The 12133-nt window shown below is 34.2% G+C and overlaps 1 protein-coding gene across 2 annotated transcripts in view; it reads right to left on the bottom strand.

The window, feature by feature from the left end:
• LOC139098246 (echinoderm microtubule-associated protein-like 2) overlaps positions 1-11606 on the bottom strand; it is a 69095-nt gene extending 57489 nt beyond the window's left edge. For both annotated transcript variants that reach the window (XM_070650381.1, XM_070650396.1), the window contains exon 1: positions 10886-11606. In XM_070650381.1, the coding sequence (XP_070506482.1) occupies positions 10886-10890 (5 nt within the window). In that variant the 5' untranslated portion in view covers positions 10891-11606. The remainder of the gene's footprint in view (positions 1-10885) is intronic.
• Between the last annotated feature and the right edge of the window lie 527 nt (positions 11607-12133).

The following is a 12133-nucleotide window of genomic DNA, read 5'->3' as shown; positions in this document are numbered from 1 at the left end:
ATGGGTCTAGTGTAAATTATGGAAATTTTTAAGAAATCCAATGTATGTTGGATTTATTGTCGATGTTACCGACTGGAATCTGAAATAATACATTTTAATATTGAGCATGTAACAAGTAATACATTTTCATTTGACTATTCAAGAAGGCAGTTGATGGATGATGACCGAGATTCAAGTCACAGGTCAACTAGACTCTAAATCTTGTGCCGGAATTTATACCTTTTCTTTCTAAGTTTAGGATTGTATAGTCTTAAACTTTCTAACAACCTTGGGTAGCTCAGTAATTAAGAGCACTTGATATGTAACTAAGAGGGCGTGCGCTCGAATCCTGCTTGGATTTTTTGTGGGGATTTATATCTTTTTCTCTAGAAACCTTAGTTGAAGTATGGTAATATCTTTAAAGATTTCTGTCCTAGACAAGCGCTTAAGTACTATAGCATTAGTATTGTAGTTAAATAATAGATCGGAAAACTAATGCTTAAGGATCTCAAAGTACTAAGGGACCTAAAGGTATTAAAAGTCTAGAAGATTAGAGTAAAAAGTGTCATGCGTGACTACTTGAGGACAAGGTTCTTAAGATTATATGAGTTTTAGTTAAGATTAAAAATTAGATGATCCTAAGATAATCTTGATCCTGCCTCAAATATAATTTGTTAGAATGCTAAGTAACTACAAGAACAAACTTCAAAAGCAAGGACATTAGCGACATTCCCTAAATTTATTTTTGATACCCAACATTAACAAACGACCCCAAAACAATTTTTCAGTACCATTAATTTCTCATGATAAACTTCCATCTTCATTTTTTTTTTCGGTTGGTTCTCCCAAAAGGCCGCAAGCCTTTTCCGCAAATTGACTCGAAACTCACATAAAATAAAAAAGTTACACGAGAAAAATCATTAAAAATTTATTAATACGCACAGAATAAATCCACATAGCGACAACGATGAACGGGAATGTGAGATGAACTCTTTTTTATATTTAAAATAATTGTGGAATTACTGGCGATGCGAGCAAATATTTGAAGTTTATGGCTTGGAGAAATGAAAAAAGAAGAACTAAAAAAACCGGATGTTTCAGATGATTATCGCACCGCAGGTTATTCTACCGCATGCATAATTGTGAGAAATGTGTATGTACTGAGCAACATTTACTTTATATTTGTGTGCATGTGAGCATCATTCTTGTTGTTCTTATCCTTTTATGTTTCGCTTTTTACCTTATTCTTTTGTTTCTTATTATCTTGATCTCCTTCAATCTTTTATACCATTCCCATATTCCCATATGTTGATGTAGCACATATACATGCATTTTTTAAGAATTTTGAAGGCATCGCACTTGATATGAAAGCATAATAAGAATATCTTGTGGAGATTTATAATTTTTTGTTATTTTTTAGAATGAGAATTTTTTGGTTTTATGGGCTTCAAAAATTATATTTTTTTGGTGTAAAATTGGAGGTACAATTTAATTTTTGCACGCGATTTTTGTTAGATTATTGCTTGGAAGTTCAATACTCGGATGATGGAAAGCCAAGGTGTGGATACTGTGACTATGGTCATTCAAGAACCTCTACTTCTTACTCTTCGACCAGAGGATGGCTAATGATCTCCTACATTAATGGCTGCCAAGTGGCATCCAAGTGACTGTAACGTAGCATGCAGGTGACTGCCATACGACATGCAAGTGGCTAACATGTGGCATGTAAGTGGCTGTTATGTAGCATTCAAATGGTTACCATGTGACAAATAACTAGTTACCATACGGCTTCCAAATGGCTCATGCATGGAGTTAGAATCCATTTGGTATTCACAAAAAAATCAGTGATTTATTAAAGAAGTCGTGACGAATCCATGTTGATTGGCTAGCACCCAAATTACACAAATAAGGATATTGATGAAAAATGCGGACTTATACCGGCGTGACTCTCGTCTGGTACCGGGTTCTGTTTAAATGCGACATCATTCTAGAAACATGCCTGGTCTAATGCCAGATATTGGATCGATAATAACTTGTACTATTTGGATAAGTCCCCCAAAAATTATAAACTATCCAAAGTTACCCAAAACATCAACAGACTGCCCACACCTTGCTCAAAATAAATACGCGTAAAGTGAAGAGAATTACAAGAAAAAGAATCTAAAAGAAACAAAATTGTTGAGAACCAGAGCTGTAAGTAGCAACTGTTGTTACCGTTTTTGAGTCAGTTGAAAGGTGGTGATTATGGAAGCGTTAAAACTGTACCTGAACATAGCATATGGCCGATTCTGGTTAAACTGAATTTCACCATGAATTGAGATTATTGAACTGCATTCCTGGAAAGCAAGTGAAAAAAGACTAGCCTTGGGTCAATTTAAGTTGGAACTGGGTTCTCGACCATTTCTATGCCGTGTCTCAGTAGCTAAAGAAGCCACAGCCATACCAATATACCGTCAACAAGAATGCGACATTAGAATTATAATTCCATGTAGATTCATCAACAATTCCGTATTCATTTCACTGCTAATGTCATAATTCATGAATAATTCCCAAAAAATTAACAAATGAAATTTCAAAAAAGCATTCAATTCATTCAAGCGCAAACGGCATGTAATTCACTTCTCATTCAACTCGTTTCTGTATTTACGTCTCTATTTTATTTATTTTTTTTAGCAAGATTTCATGTTGAGGGTTTTGTTTGGATTGTCTGTCATGTTTGCGGTAAGAGGATTGTGTTGAAAAAAGACAGGTGTAAGTTATGGCTATAATGTGGAACTGTTTTGTAGACAATGTTTGCTAAATGAAGACTTTTACTGACCATTCAGTTTTGTGTAGATTTTTGAAAATATTCAAATTTTGGTAGCAAGCTGCATTTTTAATCAAAATTAATGCCTTAAAAACTGTCACTTTTATGATTCAAAACAATAAAGTTGCTGCTCTATTCCCAGGGTTTTATGACTACATTTTTATGAACTTTATACTAACTGAAACTCATAATTAACTAAGGAATGCCTTACTAAGCATGTTAACATCTTTTCATTTCACACCTGAAAATGATCTAAAATGAAATGTTTTACAATAAATTTCTTAGTGAACTTCCGTGAACTTATTATGTCTTATAAAGTTGTAATGAGAATTTACTATCTTTATTGATGCTATAAATCTAGTAGATTCATTCGGGGTTGTTATTAAATGATGTCAATTTATTCAAAATTTTCTGTTTTACAGCTCGAGTAGCACAATTTAGATGAAGGTATCCGAATGGAATCTGAACGTTGATTGAAGTGTCTATTGCTCGAGTTAGATATGCTGCAATTAGTCGAAACCAGTATTGGCTAATATGTGGTCAGCCTGATGCTAATGACACCTGACATCGGTTGTGGCCGTTAGACATTAAACAGAATTTTGCAGACAATAGTCAATCAGTTGCCAACCAGAGCTCAAATCAGCCAAAATGCCAAATCGTTCAAAAATTCGACTTCAAGCAGGCTTGATTATGACTTAAAGACAGATTGCGGCACCATGCTCAAGTATTCGCCCAGGTGTCGAATTTTGAATTTATTAACCGACTTGTGCTATTCGAGATATTTTCTAAAATTTATATGCTACATGTAGAGTCTAAAATGCGAATTTCTGCCATTATCTATTATAATCTATTATTTGCACAACCTTGGATCTAATAGACAAGTGAATCTAAAACTACACTCCATTTATATCCAAGAAAAATGACATCAATACAACAACATAATCATTCTCATGCCTCATATCCTTACTACTAAACATATCTACAACTCGCAGCTGTTCATTAATATTAAATGCGTATCTATGGTGAATTAATTTCCTGGAAAAAAATGTGTGGCCATTTAGGGGCTTATAAATGTTAGTGGAACAATAGAACACATGTTGTTATAATCCTTGTTATTGTCTATGCTTTGCAGGAAATACATCACAACAATATTGCAGAAATTTGAGAATATTATAAAAGACCTTGCGCAATATAAGGATATTAAGTTCTTATGATGATAAAACTCGTGTAGATGATGGATTATTTTGTTACAGAAAAGGATATGGACTGTATGGATTATTTCTATAGCACAGGCAGGTTTTCAAGAGTATCATGAATCATACTGGAGAAAAATGGAAGAAGGAAATGAAAGGAGATCATCTGCTGTATTTTTGCAGCAACAGTTGTAATTAATTCTGAAGGGCTAAATCCCTTAGTAATTTGTTCTATTTTAGATTCAAATTATACTGGAACTGATGCCATACCGGCTTGAGTGCAAGCATATGCTAGTATTAACCGAATCTGACATCAAGTTATGACCATATTGGTTCTAACTGGTCCAATGTCGGCTTAAAAACAAGAAGATGCTCGTTTCAATCAAATCTGGCTCCAGGCTAGGACCATATTAGCTCTAACTGGTTTGAGTATAGCCATATGCTGGTTTTTAAACAAATCTTGCGCCAGGCTAATTCATATTGATTCTAACTGGTCCCATCCTGGCTTGAGAACAGCCAGAGACTGGTTTTACTCGAATCTGATCCATTTCCAAGACCATATTACCTCTGATCCCAATATTCCGACATTCTACTTCTACGATCTACATCATCTACCTTCCAATTTATTAATAATTCAACTTAATCCTAAAAATAGCATCCCAATCACTCAACTCCATGCTCCTCAAATCTACCAATCATTACTATAGCAACATCAACTTGTCTTCTTTCACATCCAATTGTGTTCATTTGCAAAGCAAAATTTTGCGTGCATGTCAATTTTAATGTAACAAAAAATTTTACAATTCTCGCTCTTTTTTTTTACAATCAGACTTAATGAGATTTCCAGAATCATGCGCGTAAATTTTCTTTTCATTCAGACATCTCTTTTGTGTCATCACATCACAATCATTCCATGTCGGTGACTGCTTTATGCTCGATATTTTTTTAAACATTTTATTTTTTTATGTAATGATCTTGCAACTTTTTGGTTAATTGAATTTTTTGTTAGCGGTTTAGTGACTCTCACATGTGTGTCTGTCTATGTGCACAGCTGTATTGTGGCATTTTTTTTTCGGATTCTCTTTTCATTCGTACTTGTATCATGCATGAACATGTTTAATGCAGATATTAGTGTACATATACTGGTATGGATGTAAAAGGTTAAGAAAGCAAATATCGAATATCGGTTTGTGGTCAATATGCCGAGATGTAAAGGAAATTGGAGGCAACTGAATGGTGGAAATGGAATATTTTGTATTGGACAGTTTTGAGGCTGTTAGGGAGACTGTGTTGGGACTTGACAGAGTTGAGTTCTAGGTCGATTTCATTGCTATGGTACAGTACGGTACGACATGAAACGGTATTGTATAGATTCGCTAGTGCGGGACAATGGTCCACTTGATATGGCAAAGTTGTTTCCCTATACCGTACCAATGGTCCACAGATTGTACGGTATAGTGGAACAATGGCTAAACTGATTTTTGGATGGAAAAGTCTACTAGAATCAAATTGGCTCCATACACAGATCAGGTCGATGTCAAGCTCTAATTGGTACGATCGACCTATCTAAGTTATATAGAATATTTGTTTAAAAACTAAATGAGGAACTGACCGAATAATTCTGATTCATCTCCAATTTAAGAAGAATCAGGTTCAAATCTCATTAAACTAATTGATCCCTCAACTTCCTTCATATGCCAAAAAACACAAAAATCACTCAAAAATCATCAATTTTTAACAACTGACGTCCATTAGCCAATAACTTCCCTGTACATCCCGGGCAATTTATATAATTGAGGAAAAAGCAGAATTGCAGCATTAAAGATGTGAAAATATATTTTGTGAATTGAGATGGATTGAATAGCATACAATTTGTTCAAATGATGATGATTTTCTACTTCCAATGAGTAGTAATGTAAAGAAGATAATATGAGAAATGAAGAATTGAAGATACTCTGTGAGAAAAAATCTCAAATTCCACGAATTCATTGAATCTTGTAAAAATTCTTAGAAGTGTTGAGAAACATGGGAGATAGGAAAGAGGTGGAAGCATGTAATAGAAAAATAAATACAGAATTTTGTACTGAAAGAATCTCTTAAAAGCTTCCGGAATACTAATTTTGAGCACTTTGTAGACACTTCAAACATTTTTTATGCTTGACACAGAATTTTATATTTTTACGCGTAGCAGCTTCAACATCCTTTATCTGCTGCTGACAAATTTCTATTCTTCTTATTTTTTGGCTGCTCGAAAGGAAAAAAGACTCATATTTTTTGACATTTTAAGATGATGTAATTTAAAGACTGCTGTGAATTGCTTGCAATGGTTTAAAATGCTGAAATTGGAAGTCTTAATTAAGTGTCAATTCGATACGAGGAGAATGCTGTGTGCTTGCGAATATGAGAGCCATTGAAATTATTTCCCATTAAGGTCAATGAAGGACGATCGAAGAAAGAAATTGAACGCAATTAAAATTGTTGAATGCTGCTTTAAATGTTTTGAGGTCTTTGAGCTTGAATGAGTACCTTAATGAGAATTGGTCTTAAGATTGCTCGGGAGACAGTAGTGTTGCATTTTTCACTTAATGGCAGTGTGTCGTGTCACATCAAAGTGTCGTGGCACATCAGTATATTGTGGTCAATAAGTGTGCCGTGCCACACCAGTGTTTCATAGCACATCATAGTGTCGTTATACACCAATGTGTCATGGTGTATCAGTGTGTCATGGCACACCAATGAGTCATGACACATCAGTGTTTCCTGGCACGCCAGTGTATCGTGGCACACCAGTGTATCATGGCCAATCAATGTTTTATGGAATATCAGTGTATTGGGTCGCAATAGCTCGACATGACACATCATTGTGTCTCATAAGTGTCTCAAGGTACATCAGTGTAACGTGGCACACCAGTGTGTTGTAGTACATTAGTGTGTCATGGGACATCAGTTTGTTGTGCTACGCCACTGTGTCGCGGCAAACAGATTACGCTAGCTAAGCTAATTCTTAATAATTGATAGATTTGCATAAAATCAACAAAATTGCTGAACCCAAAACATTTTTTGAAATTCAAAACTTAATAATCATGTCTGAATAAAACATTCTTCAAACTCAGCACATGACTCAAGTTATTTCAACAATCTAGCAACAGAAATAAAGCAAAACAAAAAACTAAATCATTCCAGTTTTCAAAGATTTAATTGCATGTTGCTTATGGTAGGTCATGGCTAACTCTCCCAAAAGCAATCATTTAGAATCATAACAAACTGAATAGATTAATAAAAATTGTAGATAATAAAAAGTCTTTAGCATGGCGCTAGTTTCAGCACGAAGGTTCAGTCACTGATTAATTTTTATGAGTGAATGACGCGACACAAAAATAAAAAACTAGTCACGACTAGAAGTCATGACATGAAATGGAATTATTAGAAATAGACGTACAGTTGGACGAGAAATTGTCTGTCAAACTAAAACCTGAATGTACTTCAATGGTCATTCTATAACAGAACTGACAACGGTTTTGTTCATCAAGTTGCGAATACAAAGTTTCTTGGAATGCAAAAAATTAAAATTCCTGCTTAAAATTATTTTCTCTAAAGAGATTGTGAGAGGATCAAGCCTGTTTGTAAAGAATACAATTTAAGAAGCTTTGAGCATTATGTAATTGAAACAGATTTTGTTAAAGAAGCTGATTCTTTTCTTTTGATGCTTTCCAAAAAAATCTTTTGAAAGATACTTAAATAAGCAATCAAAATGAAGTAGTCAAGTGGCTCTTAAAGATGAAAAATATTATTTTAAAGATCGTGTGAATTCTGGTTGTTTTAAGATTTAATTTTATTATAGCTTGACATGAGTCGTGTAAATGACGGCCATAAAATGTGTTTGCGAAGATTTTAGAGAGATTTAAGAAACAATTCTGAATGGAATAGGCTGTTATTGGTCGACCTTATGCATAGTTATTGCAACTTCTACTTTGTCATTGTTAATGCAGTAATAAACTTAACATTTTATGGCAAGTTGTAATAAGCAGACATAAGATCGACTAGTCCTCGAATAGACAACTTGAAATAATGTCTAGCAGGATGTCTAGTTATTAACTAGGCTTACTAACGACTAGTTGCCATTCTATAAAATTATAGTTGCTGACTATTCTTCGAAACGTTCCGTAAACTTTGTCTTTAGTGGACCTTAGGTCTAGTTATTAACCAGCTAAAGAAGGTAACAGACGCTAAAGAAGGTGACTTAGTGATTTACTAGTTCCAATCAAAGACATAACCGAATAGCTCAAATCGATTAATCGATCAAATATCCGACTCAGACCAGCTTGACTCGAACTTGGTATTAGCTTTGGATTAATACCAGATTTAAACCAAAACCAGCACCAAATAAGAGCCACATTGACCTAGAGCGGGCTCTGATTTTGGATTAATTACCTGACTTCTGATATTCGACACAATGATTTAAAACAGGAACATCCACATTAAAATTCAACATAAGCCTCATCTCCCACTTTATTATCATCACATTACAGTTCCTCAACATTCTACTAGAGCACAAGCGATACACTGAAGCTAATTTAAAAAAGAAACCCAGCTTACATCAATAAATAATAATTCTGACACTGCCAACAAATGTAACAGCCAAAAATAAATTCAATGTCTGCTTTTTTAGAGGTTATTGATTCATAAATTCTCACACTTGAGACTGCTCGAGACAAAAAACTCATAAAATTTTGAATATTTCTAAAAAATCAAGTACTTGTCACTTTTAAGTGATTTGTCATTATGTCATTCAAACTTCCGCTGACGAAAAAGAAGTAAAAAACAGTAATAGATGATCACAATTCTGCAAATGACTACGTTCATCAGGTTATGACTGTTATTTATTCAATAGTAATAACATTACCACCTGTTTACTTGATGATACCTATTAATCCATCTAGCTGATGGCAGTGTACATTTAGTTTTTATTGCGAAAATTGAGGAATGGATTATAAAAGTTGATTAATGGAATTCTCAGTTCAATATGGTGCGCGAAAAATTTACGATAATCTTCTCAAATTTTGATTCATTTGAACTTGAATTATTTTATGACTTATGGCTAAATTAGGTGTTGTGCGGAACGTGATTATTGGGATTATATTGGATATTTTGGGAGATTTGTTGGTAAATTTGGGAAGAAGTTGTAAAATTGAGCATTAGGATTAACGAACCTTGCCCAAATAGCAGAAATCGGGTAATTGGTCTGGAATCCGGTAACATGCTAGAGCCACTCAAGATTCGAAGCATCAACTCAGAGTCATACTGGTCTGGGATAGGATTTTTGATCGATTAGTCGATTTGTGCTTATTGGGCATGCTGAATTATAGTCATTTTGACTAGGCTAAGTCACGTATTAAGGATAAATTGGGGATAAATCGTTGGAATGATATAAAAGTGCTTTACGGGCTGTTTATGGATCAAAAATTGGAATTCACCACATTAACCTACTCGGACCAAATACATTTTAGCACACCATTAAACCAAATCTATAAACCAAATTCAAATTCCATCACTAAATGTCAGCAATCCTATCAAAATATTCACAAACCATGTCCCACAAAAAAAATCTGCATCACCACACATTTTAACCCAATTCCCAAAAATAGTTCGCATGTGAATATCAAAAAAAGATTAAATCGCATTAAAAAAATTTTACAGTTCCAAAGTTTAATGACCACAAAATGTGGACGAAAAAAATACAGAATTCTGCATATCATCATCGAAGGTCACCTAATACATTGTTGAAGAAATTTGCATATTGATGTCTATTCACAGTCATAAAAGAAACTTGTTAGTAACTTATCCAAGGGTATTCGTCAATCGTTTAAACTTCATAAATTACTTGAAGCGATACTCGATCAGATAAATTGGCAAAAAAAGCCTTTAAACCACATTATATTCAAATATTATTCATCAGTCCATAAAAAATTCATTTCCACATCTTTGACCCGAGCAGCACAATCTAACGACCCGCGCAAAAATGGGTCGAAGTCAATCTAATCAAACCATGAGAACAACTTCACGTTCCACCGTCAGTACAGCGACGTACCCATGTCCCGCCCCACACCTTGTGCTCCTCGGGACACTTCTCAGCTGCTTCTAGTGTCTTGTCATGAAATTCGCTATTAATGCTCACATTTAGATATGCCAGTTTTTTTGAATTAAATAAGCGCACAATAACAAAAACAGTTAAAAAGCAATAAAGCGAAAGTTTCGATTTCTTTTTGGATCATAAATAAATAAAAATTCATATTGGCATTTCAATAATGACCACAATGGATTATTAGTAAAGCGCAGCAATGACAACATTTTAATAACTTTTTTCTCATTCAATGGGGGGGTTATGGGGGGATTTTGAAATGAATTTTTGTTATTCCCGAGCTGGATAGGCTGTTGATAGTCGATCCTTGTGTCTGGTTGTAAGCTAGTCATATCATGGAATGTCCTTTAAATATGGGTGGTTCCACGAATGAGAAGGGACATGCCATGATATATCTATTTTATAATCAGACATGAGGGACATTTGTGGAGCATGCCATGATATGCTAAGTATCTAATCAGACCAGTGGTGGACAACCTTTATTTTCGCGACACTCCTTGGTAGTAAGGTTCGTCCGAAAGCGTACAGGATATACGATTCATGGCAATTCCAAACATTTTGCCGGCACACTAGTGTATACTAGTGTCTAATATCTAGTCCACACTAGAGTGTCGCGACACCCAGGTTGCCCATTACTGGACTAAACTCACAAACGACTAACCACAGCCTGTTCAACTCGGGACTGTTATTATTTCGGCATGCATTTGATGATTATTGTGAAAATTAATATTAGAGCATATAACAATGAATTTGAATATATGTCATTACCTCATTATTTGTTTCCTTAGTATTATTCAATAAAAAAAAACTGTTTTTCCACGCTGTAGATTGCTCACAAAAATATTATTTAGGGTGTGAAGATTCTTATCGGCAGTTTCGATGAATTGAAAAAGATTTTTTGTTTTGTTGTGTCTTAATTTCCAATCACAATTAATAATTCAATAGCACTAATTAGCCAAAAAAAAAAGTTTGTATTTTTCACTATTTCCACTTGACAATAACAATCCACCGACTGTGAAGACGAGAGGAACAAAAAAATATTAAATTCCAATGTTGCGCACACAATTACTATAATAACTTTTATTTTTTTTTTTTCGCGGATGGAACCGTTATCAGAGCGACAGAGGCACTATATGTATTAAATGTGTATTTGGCTTGCAACACAAAGGAACTTTTTTTTTAATGCCAACTAAGTGTAATACTGAGCTTAATGCTTACTTTTTTTTTTTGCTTTTGCACTGCAAAAAAATATTTATTCTGGACGAATAAAGATTTCTGTTTGCGACAATAAGGCACCAAATAATAGCACAATTTATATCAATTCACTATAATCTCCTTATATGCTTCACAATCAAGTGATTTTTATCAAACTTATGATTGATAATTTCTAATAAAAACAATATGTATTTTTTTTATTTTTGCTTTATTTTATTCTTTTATTTCCTCTTTTCGAGAACCGAGACGGCACAAGTTTCACGACTGTACTCAACGAGCAACAAATGAAAAATGCCGACTTGTATTAGTATGTTGTGTCTTTCTACTGGAACACCGGGGTAAACATAGAGTTTTTGACGGTGTTTTGGAATAATGGGAAACACTAAAATGTGGCGACATCTTGTGGTGAGCATGCTCGAGTCTAGTTTGAAAAGGAAAGGTCGTTATGGAATTTTTGAATAATTTTATGTGTTTTAGGATTTGAAGAAATATTAGTTATTAATATATTGACATTTTTTGATTAAATTCTAAATTTCTGAACAGCACAACGTAGTCATTGTAAGAGAAACAACCAACAATATCGCACTCTTCGCAGATGATACTGCATTGTATCATTCTGCAGAAAACTCAGCCGATATTGTAACACATCTACAACACACTGGAAGAAAAGTACAACAATACATGAACAAATGGAAAATAAATCTCAACAAACAGAAGACTCAAGCCTTATTCATCACAAATAGGTACTCCAGGCAACTTCCTAGAGACAACATCAAATTCCTCAACGAAAACATCAAATGG

The sequence above is a fragment of the Chironomus tepperi genome, unplaced genomic scaffold, assembly GCF_022539635.2.
Source record: "Chironomus tepperi strain 1889 unplaced genomic scaffold, CSIRO-AGI_Ctep_v1 contig_37, whole genome shotgun sequence".
NCBI lineage: Eukaryota > Metazoa > Arthropoda > Insecta > Diptera > Chironomidae > Chironomus > Chironomus tepperi.
Note: the sequence above shows the minus strand (reverse complement) of the source record. Positions and strands in the feature narration are given on the sequence as shown.